Here is a 27,319-nt window from a genome sequence, read left to right as displayed (position 1 = left end):
GCCAATATTTAAGGAAAAAAAAAAAATCATCAAAGCTTCAACCTTTGCATACAATCTTTATTGAAGTTATACAAAAAGAATCCCCCAACAGTGAAAAAATACATTATATACAAAAACACTTTCCCTTGGAAGGAAGGCTCTGTTCCCTCTTAGCATGCAGTGCTTTCAACTGTAGCTCCAGCCTCCACTGTGCCCTCCACTGCTGCCCGGCTTTCAGCCTGATTCTCAGCCTGGAAGATAAACAGGGAGCCTGGGCATAAGTGACCCTTGTTCAAGTCATTCTATCTTATATACAACTGAGTAGGCCTCAGTCAGAGGAAGTAAACAGGTTCCCTAAACTCTGCTTTACTCCCTACACTAACAGGGCAATGACCGGTATAAAGCCAGTGTCTTAAATACTCTGTTAATAGGGTTGACAGAGCCAGTGTTCATACATTACATGGAGATGAAAAAGCGACCCAATGGCCTTGCCAATTAAGTGTTTTCTCACACATTCAATTGGAGGGGGACCTGTAGTAGGTACATAGGTTCCACGGGTCAGTGAGACACTCTATATTCTATACCAAACTGTTTTCTGTATAACCTCATTGTTTTTATGAGGGTTACAACTCAAACAATCCAAACAGGCTCAAGGTGGGAAACATGCACTTGGGAGACTGGTTTCCCCAGGCCCTGAGAACAAGGGGAAAATGAGGCAAGAGTCCAACCCCTGCTCAACTGCCCACCTCCTCCTCCATGTTTTCTGAAACTTCATTTCCACCGGAGACTGCGTCCCCACTGCCTCCGTTCACCTCCGGCTCTTGTTTGGCTTTCTTTGCATCATCTTTCCGAGGGCTCTCTTCCTCTGGTTTCCTCTAAAGATACAATTGTATAGTCTTCACAAATGTGCTTAATGTTTTCAAAAATGCAATTGTAAAACACTTTGGGATTCATATCTCTAAAGGTCTCACCCTAGCCACGGGAGGCAATGCCAATGTGTACTCTGCGGAATAAACTGGTCTGCCCCAACATACCCATCAGTCTCTCCAATGGAAGGGCGGGTGATAGTGAGTAGATATGAACAGTAGACAAACCACAAGTTTGAAAACGAACAACTGAATCAGGAAGTAAGCAAGAGTTTAAGAGGACATGATCTGTTACTAAATGACTGAAAGAAAACTGACCAGCTTCCTAAAACGGACTGACTAGACCAATCCACAATAGCTTTCCTGATAGTCCTTGGGCCAGGTAGAGTATGCAAGAGTATTTCACTTGCTTCGAGAGGTATTCAAGTGATAACTAGCTTTACTTCCAAATCCTCACCACTTTTGCAAATACCTTTGCACCCCGTATTAGGAAAGGTACTCCGTGTGTACTGGGGGGCCGGGGAGAAGACTGCATATAGATTTACCTTCTTTCTGACAAGGTGGGAAATATCAGTCACACAATTTGATGAGGAAGCACCATCTGTTGGCTTTCTACTGGCAATCTGGCAAAAAGGAAGCCTTTGTTAGCAACATACAGCTATTTATAAGACAAAAAGCAAGTCCTCCCTGGCTGGTGTGGCTCAGTGGATTGAGTGTTGGCCTGCAAACCAAAGGGTTTCCAGTTCAATTCCCAGTCTAGGACACATGCCTGGGTTGCGCGCCAGGTCCCTAGTAGGGGGCGTGAGGGAGGCAACCGCACATTGATGTTTCCCTCTCTTTCTCCATTCCTTCCCTTCTCTAAAAATAGTCTTTAAAAAAAATTATCTTAAAACAAAACAACCCCCCCAAAAGTCCTAACATTAAGTGACTCCCCAAAACAAAAAAACAACTTAATACTCACCATGGAAACTGAAGAGCCTCCTCCACTAGGAGTGAAGCCAGAAGTAGAGCTCTCTACCTGTGAACAATGAGAAACCACAGTGGGTCCCAGGTTTTATCAGGTCACCCGCCATCCAAGCAACTTATTAATACCTCAAATACTAGTAGCCTTCATATAATAGCAACACCTTCTACCCCCTCTATGCATACCCACTAGCTGTCGCGCCCCCTGCCCCAAACCCAGGGCACAGAGTATAGATATTAAACTAAACCCTCCATATCCTACCATCGCCCTGACACCCTTGCACCTAAAGGCAGAGCCAGGCAATCTGGGGTTAAAAGCCTTCAATACCTCACTAACCTATACAGAGGAGTTCTAAGAGATAGAAATAATAAAATACTATTTTTCTTATACCATTAGAAATAGCTTAACAAAAACGTATAGATGAAACAACTAAGGCTAAGAAAAATTAAGCAAACATGTCCATGGTCACATAGAGTAAATAACAAAGAAAAGAAAGTCGAACCACAGTCTATTCTCTTACGCATTATACTATCACGGTCCCTCTGACCTCCAATTCTCTGGAAACCAAGTTATAACTAAGATTACTAGCAAATAGAACACTAATACCATGATAACTTAAATGATATTGAACATGCTCTTATCAAAACTTCAAAAGGAAACGAAACCAAACCAACCAGAGTTGCTTTCAGAGCCAATTCAGCTACATTCCCACTGCGCTGGGACTCCTTTGCATCTTCTATCTTCTCTCTAATTTCAGGTAGCAGTTCCTTCAGCTCCTCAATTTCTTTCTCACATTCATTAGGCGATCCTTCAGCCTTCTTCATCTGCTCACTTAGTACAGCTAAAAGAACAGGCTCAGTAAGTTATGAGAAAAGGATCCATTGTTTTAACCTTATCAATTGCTGGATCCATCAAGATTGTTGTGAGAACGAGGACACTCACTCACCCATTCTCTTCTCAATGACTTCAATGGATTTGCTGAACTGTGCCACTGCCTCATCATACTGAGAGCTATACCCATAGGCCAAGCCCAGCTGGTAGTGGGTCTCTGCAAGGAGACGGTCATGGGCTTCCAGGTACTGCTCTTGCAGGTTTAGGCAAGCCTGGAACTCCTCCACAGCCTGGACATAATTCTCTAATGAAAAGAAAAAGAAGAGCAACCAAATGAACAGCATTTTAATATTACAGTACTTCTAAATTTTAGACTGTTCTGGGGGAATGCTCCCCTGATTTACGTTTCATCTATCTTTGTAGTATCTCCATCACTCTTGATTATAAAAAATATCAAAATGACCAAAAAAAAAAAAAAAAAAAAAAAAACCCCTACTGAAAGACTTTTAGTAAGAGTATCTTGAGAAGAGCCTACCCACTGTTCTAGGGACCATAGGGAACCCAAACCTACTGTCCTTTGAAAGCCAACTACCCATAATTTATGATTAAGCTTGATTTTAAGGAATTTGAAAAAGAATGGGTTGGGGGCAGTGGACATCAAGGGGAGAGTAAAATGAAAATGCATTACCTGATTCAACACTAACTTCTCCAAGTTTAAGATGTGCCTGTGCAGCATAAAGCTGAGCTTCTTTTGTTTCTTGCCTAAAAGAAAACATGATCAGAAACCTTAAGACATTTGTCCAAACCTTGCTTATTTCTATTTTCCACCACCAAGTTCCCAATTCGAGCCTAGAAGAACCAAGAGTTTTTTACCTTTTAAAAATTATCTTTGCTAAATCCAGCATATCCCAGGCAAGCTCTAGGTTCCCAATCTCCTCCTCTTCATTTTCTTGAAGTGACTAAAGTATATCCAAATCATTGGTATTAGACAGAAGTATAAGACAGGCATCTTTAAGATTACAGACCTAAATACTGGGTTGGCTAAAAAGTTATTTAGGTTCCCCCCCCCAATAAAAGACGTATTTTTCATTTTCACCAATAACTTTATTGATTTGGATATTTTATATTTGTTGGCTCTCCTCCGCTATTGGCTTATAGTGGGTAGAGGCCAGGGGTGCTACTAAACATCTTCCAATCATAAGGCAGCCCGTATTTGGCTAAAATGCCAGTAGTGCCAAGAAACTTCAAACCACTACAGATATATTTGCTTAGTCATAGCACCTTCTCCACACACTGCACAAATCTTTTTGTGTTTCAGTTGTGTTTTTACTTTCCTGAAATAATAAAGCATAATACGCCAAAAATGTTGCACATTTTCTTCCATCTTCAATATTAAAATGGCTGCACAAAAATTCACCAATTTCGTGTTTTAAACGCATGCTGATACGACAGCTGTCACAATACAATCTAACAAAACTATTTCAAATGAAGTTAGAGACAACTAAGCACTACTAGAGCCACTGCATGGAAAAAACTAAATGAACCTTTTGGCCAACCCAATATATAAACAGCTATGTATAATAATCATACCTATACTAACCAGTAAACCACAGTCCTACACTAAGAAACCAGACAACGATGCTGAACAAATAATAATTTACCTTGTTTTCAAGAACTGAATCATTTGGTGCTTCTTCAGCCTTGTCATTTTCTTTATCCTCCTCTTCTGAGCCCTCGGTTTCTGCAAGCAAAAATTCCTCAGTATTGAGAATACTAAGGGTATCTTCTGACTGACTAGTCACAGTCCATTAAACATCTGTGAAATAATCTACGTTCTGAGGGAAGACAGGGCAGATGCTAAGTCAAATCAGCCAACATTTGAACTGGATATGAATAAGGCCAGTAAGTAGTATAAGTCAAGTCTAGTCTAAACTTAGATTGCATTATCTTTGTATTGTCTATGGCTTAGACCTTCAACAATCAAAGGCCAACAGTTTCTCTTCTTATAGTCAATCTGGATCATTCAGATGAAGACAGGTTAGCTACTGCCTCTTATTCACTGGCTAGAAGCTCCCATCTACTAAGGCAGAAGCAGTTGGAGGCATCCTCAGCCAGTGTGCCTACCATCTTTAAGCCACTTGTTAGATTAATACTAACAGGCTGAGAAATACCAAAAGTTACTCCAGTCCATTCAGAGAAAGAATGGTGGACAGACTAGCTTTCTCACAATAAAGCTGTGGAAAGAATAGCATAGCCTTTATCAACTCTCACCAATGAGCATGCTACATACTCCAGCCAGCTCTAGCATGTACAGAATTTGAGAAGTACCACAACCAGTTATTTTATTCCAGCAACATGTTAAAATCTGCAGCCACCATAACACCGTATTTTACTATACTGACATATACTTACAAGTTAAATGCCTATTAAGGACAGGCTGCAAGTATCTCTATATATAGCACATAAAGTTCAGAATGTCATGTGATTAAATGGGCTTTTGGGTTACACACAATTCCTCTATAGCAAAAAAGGCCTGTTATATCAAGTGGCTTGCTTTTCTCCTATTTCTATGGTCTATATAACTTAGTACTTCTGAAATCCAAATACCCTTTACCAAATACCATTATCTCTCACAATGAAGCCTGTCCTCCAGCAGATTCTATAATGGCAAGTGAAACAAAGCTATATAGGCTCGTAACAGACTTAAGAAAACAACGTATCTTCTCAGGAAGTCTGACTAAATGTTTGCAGGAAAAATTAAGTAAATGTTTGTCATTCTATACTGTTTTCTTTTCAAAAAATCTGTACCAGAGGACATTTTTCATTGCTTTTGGGGAGACAGGAAGGAAGGGGAGAGAAAGAGAATTATCTATTGGATACCTTCTTGTATGTGCCCCAACCAGGGATCAAACTCACAGCCTTAAGATCTATGGGATGACACTCCAATCGACTGAGCCACACAGGCCAGGGCCTATACTGTTCTATGGTCTGATCTCTCTTCCTACACACACCAGAATGTTAGAAGATGACATCTAATTCGGCATAAAATAACTATTTGTAATTTTACATCAAGTTTTTAAATTAAAATTACAACAGTGTGAGAAAATTATTGGTTTTTCTTGAGGAATCTGTGTTCTGCTCATGAAATGATAGAGAGGGAGCTAGGTTAATCGCCATTATTTTAGGACACTTTCCAACTTGGTAACTTGCACCCAGGAATTAATGGGTCCCTGATGTCCAGAGAGCTGTTAAAGTATTTTCCAAGCTTCCCTGAAAGTGGAATCTTGTGGTATTCTTATAATCACACTTCAGGAAAAATTGAGACACTATTTCAGACTATTTCTCTGATCTTGTAACCAAAGGCAAAGTAAAGGCAATGTGCTGTTCTCTAGTTACCCTAAGCACTCTCACAGGATAAAGTCTGAGAACCACTAATTGACCAGCAGTCCATTTGAGCCTGGCCAAGCTTTATATCCAGTATTAAAATTCTGTTCACTTACTACTAACCATTCTAGCATGACATTAAAAAAAAAAAAAAAAAAAAACCAGACCAATCATCTTTATTAGGGACATAGACAGTCCAAGAGGTAGTAGGAAACAGGGTTTTAAGAGAAAAATCACAAAATTTCTGCAGACCAGTGTTGCCACATAAATTCCTGATAGGGAGGTGGATTAAGGGACAGGGTAAAATTGGCCTTTCTCAGAGGTTGCTTACGAAGAGCAATACATTCAAGCCAGATCTAGGGTTGGATTCCAGTATTATGCCTTACTGTTTGACCCTAAATAAGTCATGTAACCCTAAGCCTCAATTTCCTCGTCACCATAACTGAAGTAATACTACTTATTACCTAGCATTACTTTGGAATCAAAAGTAATACAGGTATGAGAGAGCTCTAACAATGAATGCTACTTTTGATCCAGATGAACAGTTTTTGAACTGTGGAGAAATATGACATCTTGAGTATAGCTTATTATTGAAAGTCCAACTTAAGAGAGCCAGCAGAGCTTTTTATTATCCTTGCTCACTATCATTAAAGACCAAGGCATGGAAATTTTTAGCCCTGGCCAGGTAGCTCAGCTGGTTATAGCATCATCCCAGTAAGGGATGCTAAGGTTCCAAGTTCGATCCTAGTCAGGGCATATACAAGAATCAACTGATGAATGCATAAATAATTGCAACAACAAACTGATGTTTCTCTCTCTCCCACACTCCCCCTACCTCCCCCTCTACAATGAATATTAAAAAAAAAAAAAAAAAAGTTATGGGAGTTTTTAAAAATTGAGGAATTCAGTCCTGTGCTTTTCCCATAAATAACTCCTAAAGCCATACCCCATTTACCCAAATTCACTGCTGGTTACTATGCCTTTGCTGGCTGGAGTGCAGGAACCTGCACATAGGTAGAAGTTTATCAGAATGAGCTGTAAATATTGATGTGTCTTTAAAAATCTATACTTAAGAGAAATCTTGAAATAATGTCAATTATATGAATGATTAATAACCTGTGGTTAACACCAACGTTAGATGAACCTTATAAACAGAACTTTATAAACAGTAGAATCCTCAAATTATAGTACAACTTGATTCAGACGTGCCAATTATGTAATTACTAATTAGAGGCTCATACATCTTGATTAAATTGAATGAGAAGTAGATGAAGTAATAGCATATAAAGAAAGCACCCACACTTTAAAATGTTTGAAGTAACACAAATTTCATTTTGGCAGCCAAAGCAAGCATGAAATGAGCAGAGAAAGCAGCAAGAGGACTAATTAAGTTTTCTGTTATCTTTTGGAGGGGGCTAATTTGATTAATGTGAACAAGCCTCTAAGCACTTCCTGAAGACTAAAATTAAAGAAGGTCACCAGAATTCTTTTCACTCTGGTAATACAGCCTTCAAGAGTTAACTACCTTCACTTAAATGGCATGCCTGCTTCAGTGTACCAGTTCAGTGGATTCTACTGCTCTAAACCTGCTTCCTAAAGCAGAGAAAAGGAACCATGTGAAGAGTAAGTAAAATAATCCAGAGGCATGCAAGTGAACATCCATTCAGCATTCTCTGCCAGCCTAGCCCACTAATTCTCTATACCCACGCCAATGTATCCCCATCCACCATTATTGGCTAGTATGGTACAAGTTACTAATAGCTAGCCAAGCCTCAGAAATCAGAGAAGGCCTATTTTGCAGTTAGTAAAAGCGTTAGTTTATAAGCCAGCTAAAGAAGACTTACTTTTGATTTAACTTGCTTGACTTATTACAACCTTCTTAATCTACCCCCATTTTCATTTAGTCCTTCCCTAATCCAAAGGCAGACGGAAAATCCTGAATGGAAGGTTGACTTTTACCCATGATTAGTGAGTCAAATCCAGAATGTACTCCACCCACTGCAGCTCTTGCATATCCCGGTTACCTTCACCCTCTTTCATCTGTTCTTCTCTCTCTTGTGTTTCTTCATTGGCAGCTATCTTAACTTTGTCTTCAGTGGATTTCTCAGTAGCTCCCTGAGCTACCTTGGTCTCAAACCCATCTCCAGCTGCCCCAGACTCTTCTACAGGCAGCTTAGTCTCCGCCTGCTTAGGAACCAACTCAGCCCTGACTTTCTCTTCTAGTCCTGAGCCATCTTTTCTTTCTGCCAATCCTTCTGCACTAGTCTCTGGGTCAACAGGAGTCTGTTCTCCTGCAGCTGACAGTCCATTGACTACACCATCCTTAGGGAGAACTGTGGCCTCCTGCCCAGGCTTCTCAGAGTCTTGTGGTCCATCTTCCACAACCTCTGTTGTCACCTCTGGTGGCTCTTCAGCAGGAGGCACTTCTTCCCCTACCAGCTGCTCAAGAACAGCTTTTCCTGGGCTGTCTTCAGAATCAGCTACCCGCTCCTTTGGCTGATCCCCACCCATATCCACTGGCTTGACTGTTGAATCTACAGGCTCTGTTTCTACCTCCACTGCAGTACCCTGCTTTTCTAGAGTCACGACAGGCTGCTCTTCTGAAGCTTCTTTTGGCTTTTCCTCTAGGCTCACAATTACTTCTCCCTGCTTCTGCTTCTCCTGACCTCCATTTTCTCTGTACTCTTCTTGGATGACAGTTGCAGAAACAGATTTTTCTTCCTCAGCATCTAGTGCTTCGTTTTCTGGCTTCCCAGAAGTGACTTCAGCTTCAATTGGTCCTTCTGATGCTGCTGCTCCTTTTGCTTCTTCAGTGGTTTCAGTTAAGTGATCTGGAATTGATTCAACTTTTTCTTGTAGTTCCTCTGCAGGTTCACTGATATCCATATCTTCTCTTCCATCCATCTCCACTTCAGTCTCCTGTTCTTTATCAATTTCAGGCTTTACTAGAGACTTGTCTTCTGGTTTTTTTGCTTCTTTTTCTCCCATGGCGTCATAAACCTGTTCTCTCAACTCTTCCCTTGCTTCCTCTACATGGTTAAAGAACATGAAGCATAAACATGTCTTCGAGTTTAATGATAAAGGCATAAATGGAAACTAAAAATACATTCCCTTTAAACCCTCAAACAGCCTAGCTTAAGTTTTAGCAGATGGCCTACAAATTATTTGCCCCCTTGAGAAAAGCAAAGGGAAAGTCCCATCTAGCAGAGCAACTTATTGCGAAAGAAAACCAAGCTCCTTAAATTAGATGTTTTACTTGAGCACTCTGATTATCAGTTAGGTGGAGATGCCAAGTTTTACCTTCTCCTCTAAACATTATAGCTAGAAGCCAATTCAGCTAAGAAATTTATTTAAATTTCTTACACACAGAAAAGGTAAAAGGGCTCTGAAAGTACTACTATTAAAATAATTGAGCTTCACAGACTTTTAAAATTTAGCTATCCTCTTACAAAAGCCTGCACTCAGTTTCTGTAATCCGCTACCTCCACTGCAGTCTCTACCAGATGCAGGTTTGTAACCCACGCATCTTAGAGAGAGACCATCCAGGATAAGGAGGAGCCTTATTTCTGTCACTTATACACAAGAAATATACGTCGCATCTCTTGAATGCCACATGCAACGCCACATACCATCTATGTTATCATTATTTTCTACCAGAGATTCTTCTGTTTTTTCTCCTTCCTCTTCTTCCACATGCACACCTTCCAGGGCATTTCCCAATACACCATTCTCCATTCTAGGAAAACAAAAGGAAAAAGGACCAAAGGTATGACTTGTTACAATGTAACAATTTTTGAAAGACAGAAATTGTAGTCCTATATTATGAAAGCAACAGAAGAGTAAGCAAACGCAGAGAATATAAACTAGGTACTCCTGCAAAACTTCTCACATATATTAAGGCTGTAAGAGCACTGAAGGAAATAATCCTATCTTTCATCCAGTCACCTGCAAAGTGCTGATGACTTTCCTCAAAAGAACAAAATCGGTATATATTTCCTTTACAACAGGGCCATAATATTTCTCAGTCATCATATTCATTCACATTTCCCTAAGTGGCCAAAAACATTCTGGCAAGACTTTCAAGACAAATCACCAGAACATTCCACAAAATTAGAACTGACCAGAACTGAGATTAACTACATCACAGATAATTTGCAAATTTTGTATACCCTCAATGTGTGTGTGTGTGTGTGTGTGTGTGTGTGTATGTGAATAAATTCTGGTGGAAAACTTACAACTTTATGGTAATTAAGACTACTTGGTTTAGCCAGGTAGTCCTGGCTAGTGTGGCTCAGTGGATTGAGTGCCGGCTTACAAACAAAAAGTTCGCTGATTCGATTCCCAGCAGGGCACATGCCTCCAGTTGTGGGCCAGGGGGCATGTAAGAGGCAACTGATCACGTTTCTTTCCCTCCCTTCCTCTCTCTAAAAGTAAATAAATATAATCTTTAAAAAAAAAAAAAAAAAAAAAAAAAGACTTGTTTTATTTACTAAACATATTCACTAGTTAATGTATTCAAATTGTCCTTCATTCAGTCCTTGTGAAGGAAAATTATTTTGGACTAGCTGAGAGTGCCTTTAAAGGTTCTCTATATTGGACTTTGATAAGTTACTAACTGTTCACTAAGGGAAAGGTCTCTGCTTCTAATGACCCCTAAGTATAAACTTTACTCTCTGCATCAAGTGCCTTTCGAAACCTCCATCATTATCTCACACTCGTTCTAATTCTTCATTCTTAATGAAATCAGGCACACTTAGGTCATGTGAAATCTCAAGCCAGTAAACAATCTTAGCAAACTAAGAAACTGAAGTTTTTAAAAGATTTTACTTATTTATTTTTAGAGAAGGGAAGTGAAGAGAGTAAGTACAAGAAACATCAATATGCCTTTAGCACACCCCCAGCTGGGGACCTAACCCGCAACCCAGGAATGTGCCCCAACTAGGATTCGAACCAATGACCTTTCAGTTAGCAAGCCAGTACTAAATGCACCGAGCCACACCAGCTAGGGTTAGAAACTAATTTTTAAATAGACCATTATGGTGATACAAAATATTGTACTCTTCCACTGGCTGGGTAGTTTACAGTTGGTTAGAGGACTGTCCCCATATGTCAAGGTTGCAGCTTTGATCCCCAGTAAAAGCACATACAAGGATCAACCAATGGCCATGAATGGCTTAGTTGACTGGTGTGTCATACCATGACCTAAAGGTCACTAGTTCAATTTCCCATCAGGGCATATGCCCAGGTTGTGGGAAGGAGATAGCCAACTGATGAGTGTTTCTCTTGTATTGATTTCTTGTATTTCTTTCTCTGTCTCCTCCCCACCGGATAAAAGACACCTCAAAAAACAAAAACAAAAAATGCATAAATAAGAGCTACTACAAATCTGTGTTTCTCTCAGAGAAAAGGATATTTGTTTTCTTCTTTTACACTTAGAGAGGAACATGGAACAAAACATTCTACTTACAAATGCAGCCTGAAAGACATACCTTGCCAACTCTAGGAGTGATTTCCCATAGAAAAAAAACGCTTCTCCACACTCATTAGCCGTCTCTCCATACTTCTTACCCCTATAAAAAGAATAAACATCTAAGATTTGAATTAACATCTACTCTAAAACATTTACTTCTAGTTCTTTATTATGGCATTTCTCCAATAACACATCCTAGGAAACTAATACTTCCCTCTTGCTTTTCAAAGTCAAAGAGATCTTGATCTAAGAAACAACACATGAAGTTAGTTTTGCCTGTTTTTCATCTCTATGTATCATACATTGTAAACGACATCAATTTGCCAAAGTTCCAATATATAATCTAAGAGCTAATCTACATATAGTTAAAGGACCTCTGGTACCTAAAGGATCAGAAAGGTCCATGGAAAAGCATCATGAAATAGTTAAGACCATGTTTCCTTTGGAGCAATAGTGCCTGGGAAATTAATCTCAGTGTCTTAGTTTTCTCATCTGTAAACTAGAAATGTTAAGAACTGCTCAAAGACCTACTGCAGAAATGAGTTAATGTATATAAAAGCATTCAAAACAATGCTTAGAAATACAGGTTTATATAGAAGTTTTAGCTACTATCATTTAGACAGTAGGCAGTGAAGAAGGAAGGGGAGCCCAGGCTGATGAGACTCAGTTGATTGAGTGCAGGCCTACGAACCAAAGGGTCACTGGTTCAATTCCTGGCCAGGGAACATGCCTGGGTTGTGGGCCAGGTTGAGTCCCTAGCGGGGAGCGTATGAGAGGGAGCCACACGCTGATGTTTCTCTACCTCTTTCTCTTTCCCTTCCCCTCTCTCTAATAAATAAAATATTTTTTAAAAAAGGAAGGAGAAAAATCACACAAGTATGATAAATGAAGAGGAGGGGAGACTTTAGGTAGAGTAAGGAGACCACTTTCATGGAGTAAAGGATTCACAGAAGTCACACAAAGGACAATGACCAGGAAACTAAGCAAGAAATTTTTTTAAATTTAGAAAAGAAAATAAACTAACCAGGAATATTGTGATGAAGGTCATGTTTAATTAAGGGTAGTCTGCTAGATTGGGACAGTGCATCTCAAATTTTCCTCCTAAATACCCTTGATGTCAGGGCAGTGAGCATACTGCATACGGATTGCTCCAGGAATCTAGGAGGAATATGCTAAGAAGTGTATTTTTTTTTTTTAAGATTTTATTTATTTAGTTTTTAGAGAGGGGAGGGGAGGAAGAAAGAGAGGGAGAGAAACATCAATGTGTGGTTGCTTCTCATGTGCCCCCCACTGGGGACCTGGCCTGCATCCCAGGCATGTGCCCCGACTGGGAATCAAACCGGAGACCCTTTGGTTCACAGGCTGGCACTCAACCACTGAGCCACACCAGCCAGGGCGCTAAGAAGTGTATTTCTTTGTGCTTAATAGTAAAAACTTAGGTTTTAATGTTATGTTACAAGATAACCATAAACTTTTATACAAAAATACATAAATACTTAGTATCACATAAAATTTGTCATTTGGACTCCAGCAGTCCTGGCGGAGTCCAGGACTAGAACAACAAGAATATAAATTTTATATAAGTGTTCAGTGGACTGAACACTGGCCTGCGAACCAGAAGGTTGCTGGTTTGAGTCCCAGTCATGGCACATGCCTGGGTTGTGGGCCAGGTCCCCAGTGTGAAGAGTGCAAGAGCCAACCAATTGATGTATCTCTCACGTATGTATATTCCTCTCCCTCTCTTTCTCCCTTCCTTTTCTCTAAATAAATAAAACCTTAAAAGTAAATTTGGACTCTACCCTTAACACAACCAGAATAGCAGAGCCACAGTTCTTTAGGCCTAGCTGGTGCCAAACGAAGAAGCCAAAAGAAGTCAGCCAGGAATCAGACAAGTGTATTGCAGATATCCAAGAATAAATTCTAAAAGCTTCTTTTCAGAGGGGAAGTAAGGGATTGGGAAAAGAATGGACTGATATAATCCTGACTGACTGAATAGAAAGAATAAAAAGGCTTTTAAGAGCCTCAAACCTGAAACCCATCTTGGTTCTAAGCATTTCTTTTATTGGGTTGACCAAAAAGTTAAGTTTTTTTCCATACAATGACCCTAGCAGTGCATAACTACCTCCAACTTCACTTGAAACAATTTTGTTAATTTGTATTGTGACTGCTGTCATATAAATGTGCATTTTAATTTTCTTAAAGATTTTATTTGTTTACTTCTAGAGAAGGGAAAGGAGGGAGAAAGAAAGAAAGAGAAACATTGACCAGCTGACTCTCACATGCCCCCAACCAGGGACATGGCCCACAACCCACGCATGTGCCCTGACCAAGAACCAGTGACCCCTTGGTTCACAGGCTGGCACTCAATCCATTGGGCCACACCAGCCAGGGTCATCATGCATTTCTTTAAAAAATTTAACAAAATTGGTGAATTTTGTTACAGCTGTTTTAACATTGAAGATGGAACAAGATATATAACACATTTGGCATATGATGCTTAATTATTTTAAGAAAGAGAAAAATAGAACTGAAACGCAAAGAGAGATTTGTGCAGTATATGGAGAAGGTGCTATGACTGATCAAACGGGTCAAAAGTGGTTTGCGATGTTTCTTGACACTACTGACATTTGGCCAAATAATTCTTTGCTGTAGGGCTGTTTTATGCATTGGAAGACGTTTAGCAGTACCCCTGGCCTCTACCCACTACAAGCCAATAGCAGGAGATAGCCAACATATGTAAAATACCCAAATCAATAAAGTAATTGGTGAAAATGAAAAATGTGTCTTTTATTTTATGGAAAAAACATATGGACTTTTTGGCCAACCCAATATAAGGAAGATTTTTTCAACTCAGCTGTGGTTAATACAATCAACTAATTAAAAATGATTACTTCAGGCCCTGGTTGGTATGGCTCAGTGGATTGAGCGCCAGCCTGCGAAGCAAAGGGTCTCCAGTTTGATTCCCAGTCAGGGCACATGCCTGGGTTATGGGCCAAGCCCCAGTAGGGGGCACGTGAGATGCAACCACATCTTGATATTTCTCTCCCTCTCTAAAAGTAAATAAAATCTTAAAAAAAAAAAATTTACTTCAACCGCTATTGGGAATAGTATCTTAGAGGAAAGTAGCTCAAACCAAGTCATAGACAAAAGGCTAATGCTTCAAGATTTTAACTTTCTCAGAGTACAGAGGTACATTCAAGTCTTTGGTTAAAATAAGTCAATTTTCAGGCACTAAAGCTAACCTGTTTCCTTAAAATACAGATAAATATGGTCACCTCGTAGTAACTACCAAATTCCTAGCAGTTATAACAGATAACAAAGTGCTAAGATTCTATCAAAATTACTGTGCTAATAACAACATTAGTGGCAGGTTGCCCAACCATCATGGCTTGCTTGGGATTGAGTTTCCCTAGACAAAGAACCTCCACTGTTAAAACTGGAAAAGCCCAGGAACAAACTGGGGCAAGTTGGTCACTCTAATTTTAGCAGCAACGAAAACCAATGACCTTAATCAGGAAAATCAAAGGCTAATAAAATTGCTCAGTTATATGTAGGTTTTATAGTTATTAATTTGCACATGAAAAAGATCTCTTAATTAAACTCTTGTACTTTGTTTCTTTTTCTCGTAAAACAACTTTTTAATGACTCAAGTGTATTAGGAGCATAGTATCACATAGCAAAACATAGTACTTACAAAAGACTAGCTGCTTCCTGGAATGCATTGACAGCAGCTGGAATATCTCCCATCACTAGATGTTTCTGTCCTAAGCCCAGTAGCTTCTTAGCTTCACTATCCACATCCAGACTGCAAGAAAAAAATTTTTTCAAGTGTCAAGTACTTAATAAATCAACATTTTTGGGAAACCTACATTTAAACCATAATTTTTTAAAGTCTGTGATCTACTCTTGCAAAGCTTAGCTAATGCACATTTATCACTACAACAAAAGCAAAAGAAATCTCAAAGGCAGCATCACCAGAATTGGATGTTCTCTCTAAATTAACACAGGAAGTTGTTCTAGCTAAAAGAAAAATTAGCTGAGTGGTGTGGTTCAGTGGGTTGGGTATCATTCCCTCAGACCTAAGGCTATATACACTGGCTTTATAAAAAATGTTCATAGCTGCAGTCTGATCAGACTCAGCCCGCAGGATCACAGCATTCTATCCCAAATAAAAGCCCTTAATTGGAAACAAACTAACAAACAAAAAAGTTCACAGGTTGAATTGAACAGGATAAATGTAACAAGAATATAAATTTTATATAAGTAAAAAAATTGCCAAAATTAAGATACAAAAATATATACTGCACAGCAGCATATATTTTCAGAAATGGGTATTATCAGCCACAAATATTCTGTTGTTTCCCCCTACAAAGTACATTTTGTCTATATTACCTATGACTGTACAACTCTGCTCAAAACTGCTAAGCAATGATTGGTTAAGACAAGAAATAATCCCAGGTGGGTATGCAAAGAATGAATTAAAGCTTTCTGCCTTTGTGGAACATATCTTCAGGGGGAAAAAGGCAATGGTCTTCCAATTATGAAAACAGTTTTTATCTTAAAGAATTTCTGAAAGGGTGCTGGGGATCCCCTAAGGGTGTACAGACTATACATTGAGAACTGCTGAATAATTGACCAAAATCATAAAAGAAGAGAATACAAGGTTTGCCCAGAAAAAGTCCAGCTATTGTCAATATAATGAGCACAGCATCCACGTAACCTGGCAGAGGAGAGTGGAGTAGAATGCGCACGTGTGAATAATGATCACTTCGCTGTACTAGTCAGTGGGGGTGGTAGACATCATTGACTGAGCATGTATACTGCATGGCCATTGCATTCAAGATGACTGAGTAGAGCAAGGAAATGCACCCAACTTTGCATTAAGCTTCAACATTCCTCTACAGAAACCATGCAAATGATTCAGAAGGCTGCAGTCATGGGCAACCTCATCACCACAATGGCCCACTCGTGCTTCACGTCTCTGTGCAGTTTTTGACAAAACATCAAATCACTCAGGTGACTCAGTCCCCATACAGCCCAGATTTGGCACCCTGCGACTTGACTCTTCCTGAAACTAAGATCACCTTTGTAAGGGAAGACATCTCAGATTGTCAATGAGATTCAGAAAAATATGACGGGGCAGTTGATGTCAACTGGGTAAACTGTGTAAAGTCCCAAGGTGCCTAGTTTGAAGGAGATTGAGGCGTCACTCTCCTATGTACAGTGTTTCTTGTGTCTTGTATATTCTTCAATAAATATCTCTATTTTTCATATTACATGGCTGGGTATCTTCTGGACAGACTTCATGTGGGTATTGATTAATGCCAGAGGGTTAAGAAATTTCTCACTAAACAATTAAACAACAACAACAACAACACAAGCATAACAGCTGCAGGGGGTGGAGTGGGGGAGGTGAGGGGATGGAGGGATTGAGCAAAAAGGACTTATGGACAATAGTGTGGTGACTGCTAGTGGGGGGGGGGAGAGGTGTAAGGGGACTAAACGGTAATGGAAAAAAGTAGAATAAAGATTAAATTAATACAGTAATACACAACCAAAGCAAAACAAAACCATCAAGTAAGAAGTGATGGTACTGAATGCTTAAGAAAATGTTAAGAAAAAGTTCGTTAGCAGAACAGCAAAGTAACTTGACCAGGAAATGTGCTGTAACTGCCAGGCAATAAGAAAGATCCATTTCAGGTGTCCTGGCCAGATAGCTCAAGTTAGTGTGTCATCCCAATACAGCAAGGTTGCAGTTGGATCCCTGATCAGGACACATACAAAGAACCAATGAATGCATACATAAGTAGAACAACAAATCAATGTTTCCCCTCTCCTTCCTCTCACTCTATATGCTTTCATAACAACGTATCAGCATAATTAATGCTTTTACCACTTATGCTCAGTCCCAAAATTTAAATACTATGGTATATCCCAAGAGTAACTCTCTAAAAAGCTTATGTCAATGTGTGTTTAAGACCAATACTAAGCAGTACTCCTTCTACCCTAAAACTAGACTGACTCAAATCATTAGGTAGTACATCTAGAAGGCATAGTTTAAATAAAGAAAATGACAACAGGATTTTAGACACAATGTGAAAACATTAAATAATACTCTTAAAAAACATGTGCAGATACTCCTCAGAAGGATTAAAGAGACTTCAAACAGTGATTCTTAACTGAAGGGAGCTTAAGAAATTATTGAGAAGCTTTCCCAAAACACACTAACTTGAATTTTTTTTACCTAAGATTTTATTTATTTTTTAGAGAGATGGGAAGGGAGGGAGAAAGGGAGAGAAACATCAGTGTGTGTGGTTGCCTCTAACGTGTCCCCAACTGGGGACCTGGCCCGCAACCCAGGCATGTGTCCTGAGTGGGAATCGAACCTGCAACCCTTTGGTTTGCAGGATGGCACTCAATCCACTACGCTACACCAGCCAGGGCACAAATCTGAATGCTAACTGAAGCTTACCAAATAAAATCTCTAGGGATACAACCGAGGCATCTACTTTTTAGATAAGATTTCTAGTTATTACCTTGGGTTAAAAACCATTGTCACATCAAGATGGGGAAGTTACATAGAAATAGATATGGGCTCAATATAAAATTTAAAATACTAAGCCCTGGGTAGATAGTTCAGTTGGTTAGAACGTCATCCTGATTCACCAAGGTTGGGTCCCTAGTCAGGGCTCATACAAGAATCAAACAATGCTTGCTGGCTTGTTGGCTAAGATCAAGTGAAGAATCAAAAAGTGACTGCATAAAGAAGTGGAGCAATAAATCGATGTTTCTCTCTAAAAATCAGTAGAAAATTTTTAAATTTTTAACTTTTAATCTAAAATAATGACAAAACTGAAAACAGCAAGCTTACAAAAAAGAGATCTATAACATCAGAAAAGTTTCAAAGAAAGAATACATTAGCATTTGTCAGGCATGTTGTATACTGAGTAAGCAGCACAACTAAATAACTTTCAATTCTAGTATTTTAAACAAATGCAAAACCTGAAGACATCATTGTCAGGACTCCATACTCTAAATTACAAACAAATTAACTTAATATTTAGTCTTATTTGTTACCTATTAAAAATGAGCCCTGGCTGGTGTGCCTGCTAACCAAAAAATCACTGGTTTGATTCCTAGTCAGGGCACATGCCTGGGTTGCAGGCTAGTTCCCCAGTAGGGGGCGCTGGAGAGGAAACCACACACTGATGTTTCTCTGCCCCCCTTCTCCCTCCCTTACCGTCTCTAAAATCTTACTAAAAAAACATTAAAAAAAGAAAAACTGATTTGACCAGGCAAGCATGGGGAAAGGGAAGCCCTTTAATGGCACTGGTATTATATGGTTCCTTGGGATCTTTTGTGGCTGGCTTTGGACATTTTTTGTTAACTATTAGAATCAGAAGATCATATGATGCTGGAGAAGGAGGATTTATCTTGGCGACTTTTAAGATAATGGTTCCATTGCAGGCACAATGATGCAAAGCTAAGAATCCAGGAAAGAATCACCAGAGAAGGAATTAAAAGTAAGATTTTAGCTCTGGCTGGTATAGCCCAGTCGACTGAGTGATGGCCTGCAAATTGAAAGGTCCTCGACTCAATTCCCTATCAGGGCACGTGCCTGGTTTGGGGGCTAGGTCCCCAGCTGGGGGCGTGCAAGAGGCAAGGTCAGGCAACCAATTGATGTATGTCTCACACATCAATGTTTCTCTCCTTTCCTCCTTCCCCCATCTCTAAAAAAATAACAAAATTTTTAAAAAGAAAAAAATAAAAATAAGGTTTTATATGAAAGTACCTACCTTGATGATCTTAAACAGAAACAAACCACCAACAAAGGCAGCAAATGAGCAGTTGCACATAAAGACCCAAATACAACTTGCTGTCAGTGTGAAAAAAGCTGAGATCAAGTATGTAAAACATCGTATGTAGCATAAGGCATGTGTAAGTCATAAAAAATAATAATGAAACTGCCCTGAAGTTACATAGCTCTTAGTTTTTGTTCCAGGCATAAATCCAACTGTATCATGTAAATAATCTTACCTCTCCACTTTATCTGCAGAGGTAGAAGGAGCAGGAGCATCTTCTTCAATTCTATAATGAAAAATTAGGGAGAAAAACGCAAGAGGAGGTTATATTAAGCCTGAAAATTAAAGAAATCAAGAAATATATACCATTTGTGACCTGGTTAGTGTGGCTCAGTGGACTGAGTGCCAGCCCATTAACCAAAGGGTTGCTGGTTCAATTCCCAGCCAGGGCACATGCCCGGGATTGCGGGCCAGGTCCCCAGTAAGGAGAGTGGGAGAGGCAACCACACAATGTTTCTCTCTCTCCCTTCTCTTCTCTAAAAATAAATAAAATCTTAAAAAAAAAAGAGAAGAAATATATACCACTTATTAAAAGCCCAACATACTACCAAAATTGTAACATTTACCATATTTTGCACCCGTGTTTTTGTATGCATTATACATGGGGAAATTATGCCCATCATTGTGTCCATGGTATGTAATTACACCCATGTATAACGAACATCCTTAATTTTCCCTCAAAAATCCGGGCAAAAAAGTACACATTACCATTATCAAAATACAGTACTTAAAATAAGCCTACTCATTCAAATACCTGTTAAATTTTCATTTGCTAGGCATGAGGTATACTATAAACAAGAGTTGCCTATTAGCTTTGTGTTTATGACCAGATGAGAAAGAATGCCATTATTTGTTATAATGTAATAGATACATTCCTGACAAATTTCACATTCTACAAAACTGCTAAAATAAGGTTTTTGTTTGTTTAAGATTTTATTTATTTATTTCTAGAGAGAGGGAAGGAGAAAGAGAGGGAGAGAAACATCAATGTGTGGTTGCTTCTCTCGTGCGTCCCCCACTGGGGATCTGGCCTGCAACGCAGGCATGTGCCCTGACTGGGAATCCAACCAGCGACCCTTTGGTTCACAGGCCGGTGCTCAATCCACTGAGCTATATATACCAGCCAGGGCTAGGTTTGTTTGTTTGTTTTTTTTTTTAAAAAGGAAGAAGCAAAGTTTCCCAGAACATTCATTGTTGAAAAGTCCTAATAAATACCTTTAAAACGTTTTATAATTGTTTTTACTGAAAAGATCTAGAAATAATGACCGACTTAATGACAACGAGTATTCGTAACACTCAGATTCCTGAAAATACACTTCTCACTAATAGGAACCAAGACTCCATTGAGAAACAATCAATTGTAAGCAGGAACAGAGAAAAGTACAAAGGTGAGTCTGAGAAAATTACATGCCATAAAGCAAGGTATCTAATCTTACTTAGGGTTGTATCTACTTATGGTCAGGCAAAAGGAATTATAGCCCTGGTGATTTACACTTTCTCAATGAAAGCCTATCTGCCCTGACCAGCTAGCTGGTTGGGCGTAGACCCACAAAGTGAAAGATGGCCAGCTGATTCCCAGTCAGGGCACATACCTGGGTTGTGGGTTCCCCAGTTGTGCCAGAGGTAAGCTTTCCCCTCCCCTTCCCCTTAAATAAATAGATAGATAGATAGATTTTTAAGAAAAGGAATTATAAAGGAAATATGGGGAACCCAGGGGAAAGCATACAAAGAGTTCTTTGTACTATTTTTGCCACTTTTCTATATGGCTGACATGTTTCATACTACAAAAACACATTCAGAAATCAACCTCAAATCCCACGGGCCAAAAGACAGGACAAATTTAGCATCAACAAAGATAACTGCAGCGAATCAAAAAAATTGAAATATGTTTAAACACAAGTTCTCAACCGTACAAAAAACAAAAAACTCATTAATCATCTTTGGAGAATGATAAGGAGACCTTTGCATTATCCTGAAAATTGGTAAATAAAGGGAAAGAAGAATTTACCCTTTCTTTACAATTTTTAAATAAAAATTTTAAAAGATTTTATTTTTAGAGGGAGGGGAAGGAAGGGAGAAAGACAGGGAGAGAAACATGATGTGTGAGAGAGATAGTGATCAGTTGCCTCTCATGCCCCCAAATGGGGAACCTAGCCTGGAACTCGGCCCTGTACCCTGACTGGGAATGGAACCAGCAACCTTCTCATTTGTGACCTTTCTGTTTTTGAAGGCCCACACTTAATCCACTGAACCACACCAGCCAGGGCTACAATACAATTTTGTAATACCTCAGGTAGGTTTGAAGTTGGGTGTCTTAAGTTACTGCCTAGGAACCCTAAAGAGACTGATACAATTCATTTGGTATTAATTTCATTCCTTGCCATTTTTACCTGTTCCATCATCGGTTTTCACCTATATCCCAAAGGCAGTATTTAGGTAAGGGCATATATCATTTATAAATGTGTCCTAGCCCTGGCTGGTATGGCTAGTGGATTAAGTGCCGGCCTGTGAATTGAAAGGTTGCAGGTTTGATTCCCAGTTGGGGCACATGCGTGGGCTGCCAGTCAGGTTACCAGCTAGGGGCGTACAAAAGGCAACCCATTGATGTGTTTCTCTCATTCTCTCTCTCCTCTTTCTAAAATTAAATAAATAAAATCTTCAAATAAAATAAAATAAAATAAAATAGTCCTGGCTGGTGTGGCTCAGTGGATTGAGTGCGGGCCTGCAAACTGAAAATCACTCGTTGGATTCCCTGTCAGGGAACATGCCTGGGTTCTGGGCAAGGTCCCCAGTTGGGGGACACGTGAGGGGAAACTAATGGATGTATTTCTCCCCTCCCTTCCTCTCTCTAAAAGGGGGGGGTGGTGGAAAAAGAGGCAACTTTACCATCATGTACCAACACCTCAGAAGGTGTTAGAGTATGCACAGAAAAAAAGCTTTTGAAGTATGAGAAAAGCTGTGGAAAGTGTTTTCCCATATACATAATTACTGAAATCTCTTCAAAAGGTTAAAACACACACAAATAGAACTGAGTCTATTAGTTTTTCACACCTGGACTTTCTTATTTAGCTATACCATATTTATTAAAATAGATACGTAATACAAGTGGAGACCTAAAAAAGCATCAGAATTATCTTCTGGACGGTAGGCCCCCCTGTAGTACAGGCTTCCCCCACTAGGTGAGTATTCTAGGAACCCATCTGTATTAAGTGTACTAGCTGACATTATTTTGAGAGGCTGCATTTGATCTCTGAATTTTTTTTGAAAACTTGCAATGCTTTGTCCATTTCATGACGGGTGATTTACAAGCGCACCTGCCCACACCACACTGAATATTCAGCAGTTTTTGAACAAAAAACAATATAACCCCAGTGCCCCACCCTCCCTATTCACTGGATCTGGCCCCGAGTGACTTCTTTTTGTTTTCCGGGATGAAAGAAGTCCTCAAAGGAAACTGTTTTGTGGATGTGGAAGAGACGAAACAAAAAAGGGCAGAAGCATTAAAAGGCATCAAAATCGAGTTCAAAAACTTCTGAGCAGTGGAAAAAACGTCTTGATAGGTGTACTGCATCAAAGGGAGGGCACTTTGAAGGCAACTGAAGTTTATGCATGTAAGAATATACAACTTTTTAATAAATAAAGTTCGGGTTTTTTTGGGTCCCCCATCATATATAGATGAAACAAATCAGTAATTAAGTGAACTTACTTAAATAAATAAATGTAAAGACATTGTAGTACCTACTAAGTGTTCAGCATTAGTGACAAGTCTCAGACAAAATATTTAAGCAGAGGGGACAACTTGTTTAGAAGCACAAAAGCAGAGGAGATTAGATGACAGGGACTATCTGTGTTGGAGTCTGAATCCTAGAATGTACTTTAGAGATAAAAGGTTGTCAGTTACTTTCAGCAGGATCCAAAATCTTCGCTCCTAACTCCTAATCCATTTGTGGATATCGCTGAGGAATGGGAGGAAATGGGGTTGAAAATAAGCAGAAATTTCAGGGCTAGAGCCAAGGATAAGGCACAATTTAAACGGCAGTACTTTCAGCAGCAGGTAAGCAAGCAGATCTGCCCAGAACTCTGAAATGGCCTGGTATCTTTATCCACATTTTAAAAAATAAATCAGTTATGTTCAAATAGAGGTCATTCGGGCCAAATTCTAGCACAGAGCTTCTCAAATTACCTGTGGTTGAAGGATCAGCTTTTTAATTCCCAATGTGTAAGAAGCGGGGTTTCTATAAAATATTTATAACAGAAATATCAGAGTAATGTTAAATTTGTTTCTAAACACTGACTTCAATTTTTTATACTTATCTCTTCGTACACCTGTAAGAAACAGTTCACAAACCAATAATGTGATAGAACACAAACGTCTAAATAGAACGTGGGTAATGAAAAAAATATTAACGCTACAAATACATGGTACAAAGGTTCAGACACCAGTGACAATTAAAAAAAAAACAACGTTTTGTACCCCACACAGGTGAGGGATGAGGTGCAATGCTATTTAAGTATCCCTGTTAGCCAGGATTCAACCTCTGACCTCAAAACAAGTTTAAACAAACAAACAAAGTCAGCACTGGCTGGTATTGGCTCAGTGGATTGAGCACTGGCCTGTGAACCAAAGGGGTCACTGGTTCGGTTCCCAGCCAGGTCCCCAGCAGGGGGCACACGAGAAGCAACGGCAGGTTGATGTTTCTCTCCCTCTTCCCCCCTCTCTCTAAAAATAAATAAAATCTTTTGTATGTATATGTGTGTGTGTGTGTATGTGTAGAGAGAGATCAGTCAAAATACAGGAAACATAATGCAATCAGCTTTAAATTAAACAGCAGCCACTTACTTTAAGAGAAAATTCACTATAATTCCCACCATTTCATATTTCCCTATCCGGTCTGCAAGTCTTTACATGCCTAAGCCCTGCTACAGAATACCAAACTGCTAAATTCTAGCGATTCTTTAGAAATTAGAAAAGGATAGTTCCATAATTTTTTTTTATTATTTCTGGGATTGGAAATAGCACTCTCCAACCAAAATAAGATACAAGAACAGGATCCATTAGTGAAAGTTGGGGGATATATATTAAGACCAGTTGATTCGAGGTGTTTATGGAACAGGAATAACATTCAATAGGCAAATCAGAGCAAACATAATAAGACAAAGCACATGCGGTGCCTATTACATTTTCATTTAACTCTCTCTCTCATACACACACACACTCCTTGTGGTGGGTGTCAATATTTCTGTTTTACTGAGAAGTAACAACCAATTACACAGATGACTTCATAACCTATGTGATCCCCCTCATCACAACTCATACTATATCCCAATTTCATTTTGACTTTCTGTACTCCCCATGGGGATTTAGTTCTAAGGAAAGAAATATGTCTATTTTATCCTAGCTGTAGTCTAGCATACCAAGCACAAGGCCTGGAACTTAAATCATTACTTGGTAAAACTTTATTGAGCTAAAGCATTTATTTTTATTTTGACATCTTCTAAAGCTACATTTAAGCAGCTCAGGAATTATTAAAGGATAGCAAAACCGATATTCTATGATCACATTGGACTTCCTCTTTCTGAACTTTCTCATTCCTTCTCACCACCACAATACAAACCATTATTTCCTTTATATTTTCTAACATAAACAAAAGTTAAAACTAGTTAGAAAGCTAACTATAAGGACTGATTTAGCATTTAGACAATTATTGATCACTTTTAGCAGTTGTTCAACTGACACAAGGAACAGAAGCCAAATTGAAGGTTTTTGGCCAAAAACCTTCTGAAGATGCCAAAACTGTGGTCCAACTTCAGCAATGAAGTTGGTATTAAAAAAACTGAATCGAATCTCATTCCACTTTTTCTCTACCAGTTTGGAAGTTGTACAAGTTTTTATTCTTTCAATGGTTATGCTGGAATTATAATGTACATTCTTATTATACTAAAGTCTATATATACTCAAAAGGCATTTTCTTTACCCTCCCCCTTCAACGCCTTAGGCACTGTAACTCTGAATGGCCCCAACGGAGGAATGCCACCTTTATTGTCCTTTCAGGCTAGCTAGTTAGGTTTTCAGGCGGGGAGGGTAAGGACGAAATAAAGACTTGAAATACTGGAGTTTTACGCAGACTCTACAACTTATTAATTTGGAATTTCTGCATTCTCACCTACAGAAGAGAACTACTTCATGGCATACTCACGTGGATCAAAATTAAACACTCAAAAAACCCCCAAAAGTGGCACAGGCAGAGATAAGTAAACCTCTGACAACTGTAAATATATTAACACAATCATAACGTGTAAGGCTATAGATTGAGCAAAAAGGAAAAAGGACTCATGCATATGGACAACTGTGGTGATTGCTGGAGGAGGGGGTGTAAGGGGACTAAATGGTAATGGAAAAAAATAAATCAAAGACTAAACTTTAAAAAAAAAAAAAAAAAAAAAAAAAAGGTGTAAGGCTTCCCTAGCAGGTGTGGCTCAGTGGATTGAGTGCCAGCTTGGGAACCAAAGAGTCGCCAGTTCGATTCCCAGTCAGGGTACATGCCTGGGTTGCCAGCCAGGTCCCTGATTGAGGGCATGGGAGAGGCAACCAGTTGATGTATCTCTCACACATCGATGTTTACATACATAAGTGTAAGGCCACAGAAATATAAGATCAATCATAAAAACCTCACAGCAACCTTTCCATGTATAGCGGAGACATCTAACTTCTAAGGTGCACAAAGAAAAATTAACAAGGCCCCTTAAAAATAAGGGAAGATTCTGAAGTCAGACCTGTTAGATGGAAAACAGCATGTTTTCCGTAATGAACGGAGTGCTCCCTTCACTATTCAAAAAATACCTCAGGTCTGAGTGGCACTGTGCTACTTTCGAAGCAATCCTGTCTTCTATCATTCCCTCCAGTCATTCTATACTACTCTTCGCGAATACTACTGCTCATTCACCAGCAACCAAACATCACGGCCAGTGCGTAAACTCAACAGAGCTACCCGAAGATGCTTTGCATTACGAAGAAGCCCCAGAAGCAGCTTCTCTCGCTAACACTCCCAAGTCCAAAGAACCATGATGCTCTCCACCACAGGCCGATGAACTGGGCTAGCGGAAGACAGGTGGCCAAGAGGTGAGCCAAGATACCTTAAGAAACAAGCTTCACCGCGCCCCACTGCGGAAGTTCTAAGCTCAGCCCTAAACAATGGAAGTTTTCCCGCCTCCTCAAGGCCCCGCCCCCCTGCCTCAGACCCGGCGGAGGCAAGCTAACTCTGGCGCAAGATCCCGCCCCCGAGAGGCTCCGCCCACCCTGGACCCCACGGGTCCATGCTGTCCTGCAGGGCTTTGCTTTTTTTTTTTTTTTTTTTTGGCGCCAATTCTCTATTGGTTATTTTCTCAGCTTGCTTGGGCATCCTATTGAAGTCGCGATCCAGGAGTGCGGATAAAGTAGGGGCGTGAGGGCACGCAGGCGCGCTACGGCCCCACCTCCCCGCCGACAGCCCCGGGCCGAGGAAGAAAAGGGGCTGGCGATGGAGACAGCAGCGGCCGATGCCCCCGGCAAGATGGCGGCCGCGAAAAGCGGGGCAGGGGGCGCCAGCCAACCGGCGTAACTGCTAATGCGCGAGGTTCTGGTTAAGGAGTGGGCTTCTCCAGTCTCCAGGCCTCCACGAACAGCGACGGTTATTTATTGGGAGGCAAACCCTCCAACCCACCGAACTCCCTTCCCGGGGAGCCCCAGTCGGCCACCGCCTCCCCGCGAACTGGCCAGTGCCTCAAGCTCTCCGTAGTCCCGCTTACTTGTCGGCAGAAACCAGCTCCGCAGCGATGGCGGCAGTGGCTGTGGACTCCGCGTCCATCGTTCCCCTGAGGTGGCGGGCCAGCGGACAGAATACACCCTGTGAGAAAACAGGGAATTTCGGAAGCCAGAGACTTACAGAAGGACAGAAAATGGCAGATTGGAGACCCCGCGCGCCTG

At 40.0% G+C, this 27,319-nt stretch overlaps 1 protein-coding gene across 3 annotated transcripts; it reads right to left on the bottom strand.

The window, feature by feature from the left end:
• Positions 1–43: 43 nt before the first annotated feature.
• Positions 44–27,319, bottom strand: NASP (nuclear autoantigenic sperm protein). 3 transcript variants are annotated; one of them, XM_045204134.3, is made up of 16 exons: positions 27,142–27,279; positions 23,540–23,591; positions 19,532–19,582; positions 15,189–15,299; positions 11,514–11,594; positions 9,654–9,760; positions 8,049–9,053; positions 4,302–4,381; positions 3,514–3,599; positions 3,329–3,402; positions 2,756–2,944; positions 2,484–2,650; positions 1,807–1,863; positions 1,391–1,468; positions 726–854; positions 44–230 (listed from the first exon to the last, which is right to left on the bottom strand). In XM_045204134.3, the coding sequence occupies exons 4-16, from the start codon at positions 15,239–15,241 to the stop codon at positions 150–152; spliced, it is 2,187 nt and encodes a 728-aa protein (XP_045060069.2). In that variant the 5' UTR covers positions 15,242–15,299; positions 19,532–19,582; positions 23,540–23,591; positions 27,142–27,279; the 3' UTR covers positions 44–149. The 3 variants fall into 3 exon arrangements, with proteins under 3 accessions (XP_045060069.2, XP_024426903.2, XP_024426902.1); XM_024571135.4 differs by lacking the exon at positions 23,540–23,591 and having other exon boundaries at positions 27,142–27,319; XM_024571134.4 differs by lacking the exons at positions 8,049–9,053; positions 23,540–23,591 and having other exon boundaries at positions 27,142–27,306.

The sequence above is a fragment of the Desmodus rotundus genome, chromosome 3 (assembly GCF_022682495.2).
Source record: "Desmodus rotundus isolate HL8 chromosome 3, HLdesRot8A.1, whole genome shotgun sequence".
In the NCBI taxonomy this organism is placed as follows: Eukaryota; Metazoa; Chordata; class Mammalia; order Chiroptera; family Phyllostomidae; genus Desmodus; species Desmodus rotundus.
This window is presented reverse-complemented; position numbering and strand designations above follow the sequence as displayed.

What these genes read in the sequence shown, in the direction of transcription:
- NASP (XM_024571135.4), bottom strand. Translation starts at nt 27,200, where the DNA reads ATGGACGCGGAGTCCACAGCCACTGCCGCCATCGCTGCGGAGCTGGTT. An exon ending in GAGCTGGTTTCTGCCGACAA is followed by an intron (nt 19,583 to 27,141) that starts GTAAGCGGGACT and finishes TTTTCATTATAG; the next exon opens with AATTGAAGAAGATGCTCCTG. An exon ending in GAGGCTCTTCAGTTTCCATG is followed by an intron (nt 1,469 to 1,806) that starts GTGAGTATTAAG and finishes CCTTTTTGCCAG; the next exon opens with ATTGCCAGTAGAAAGCCAAC.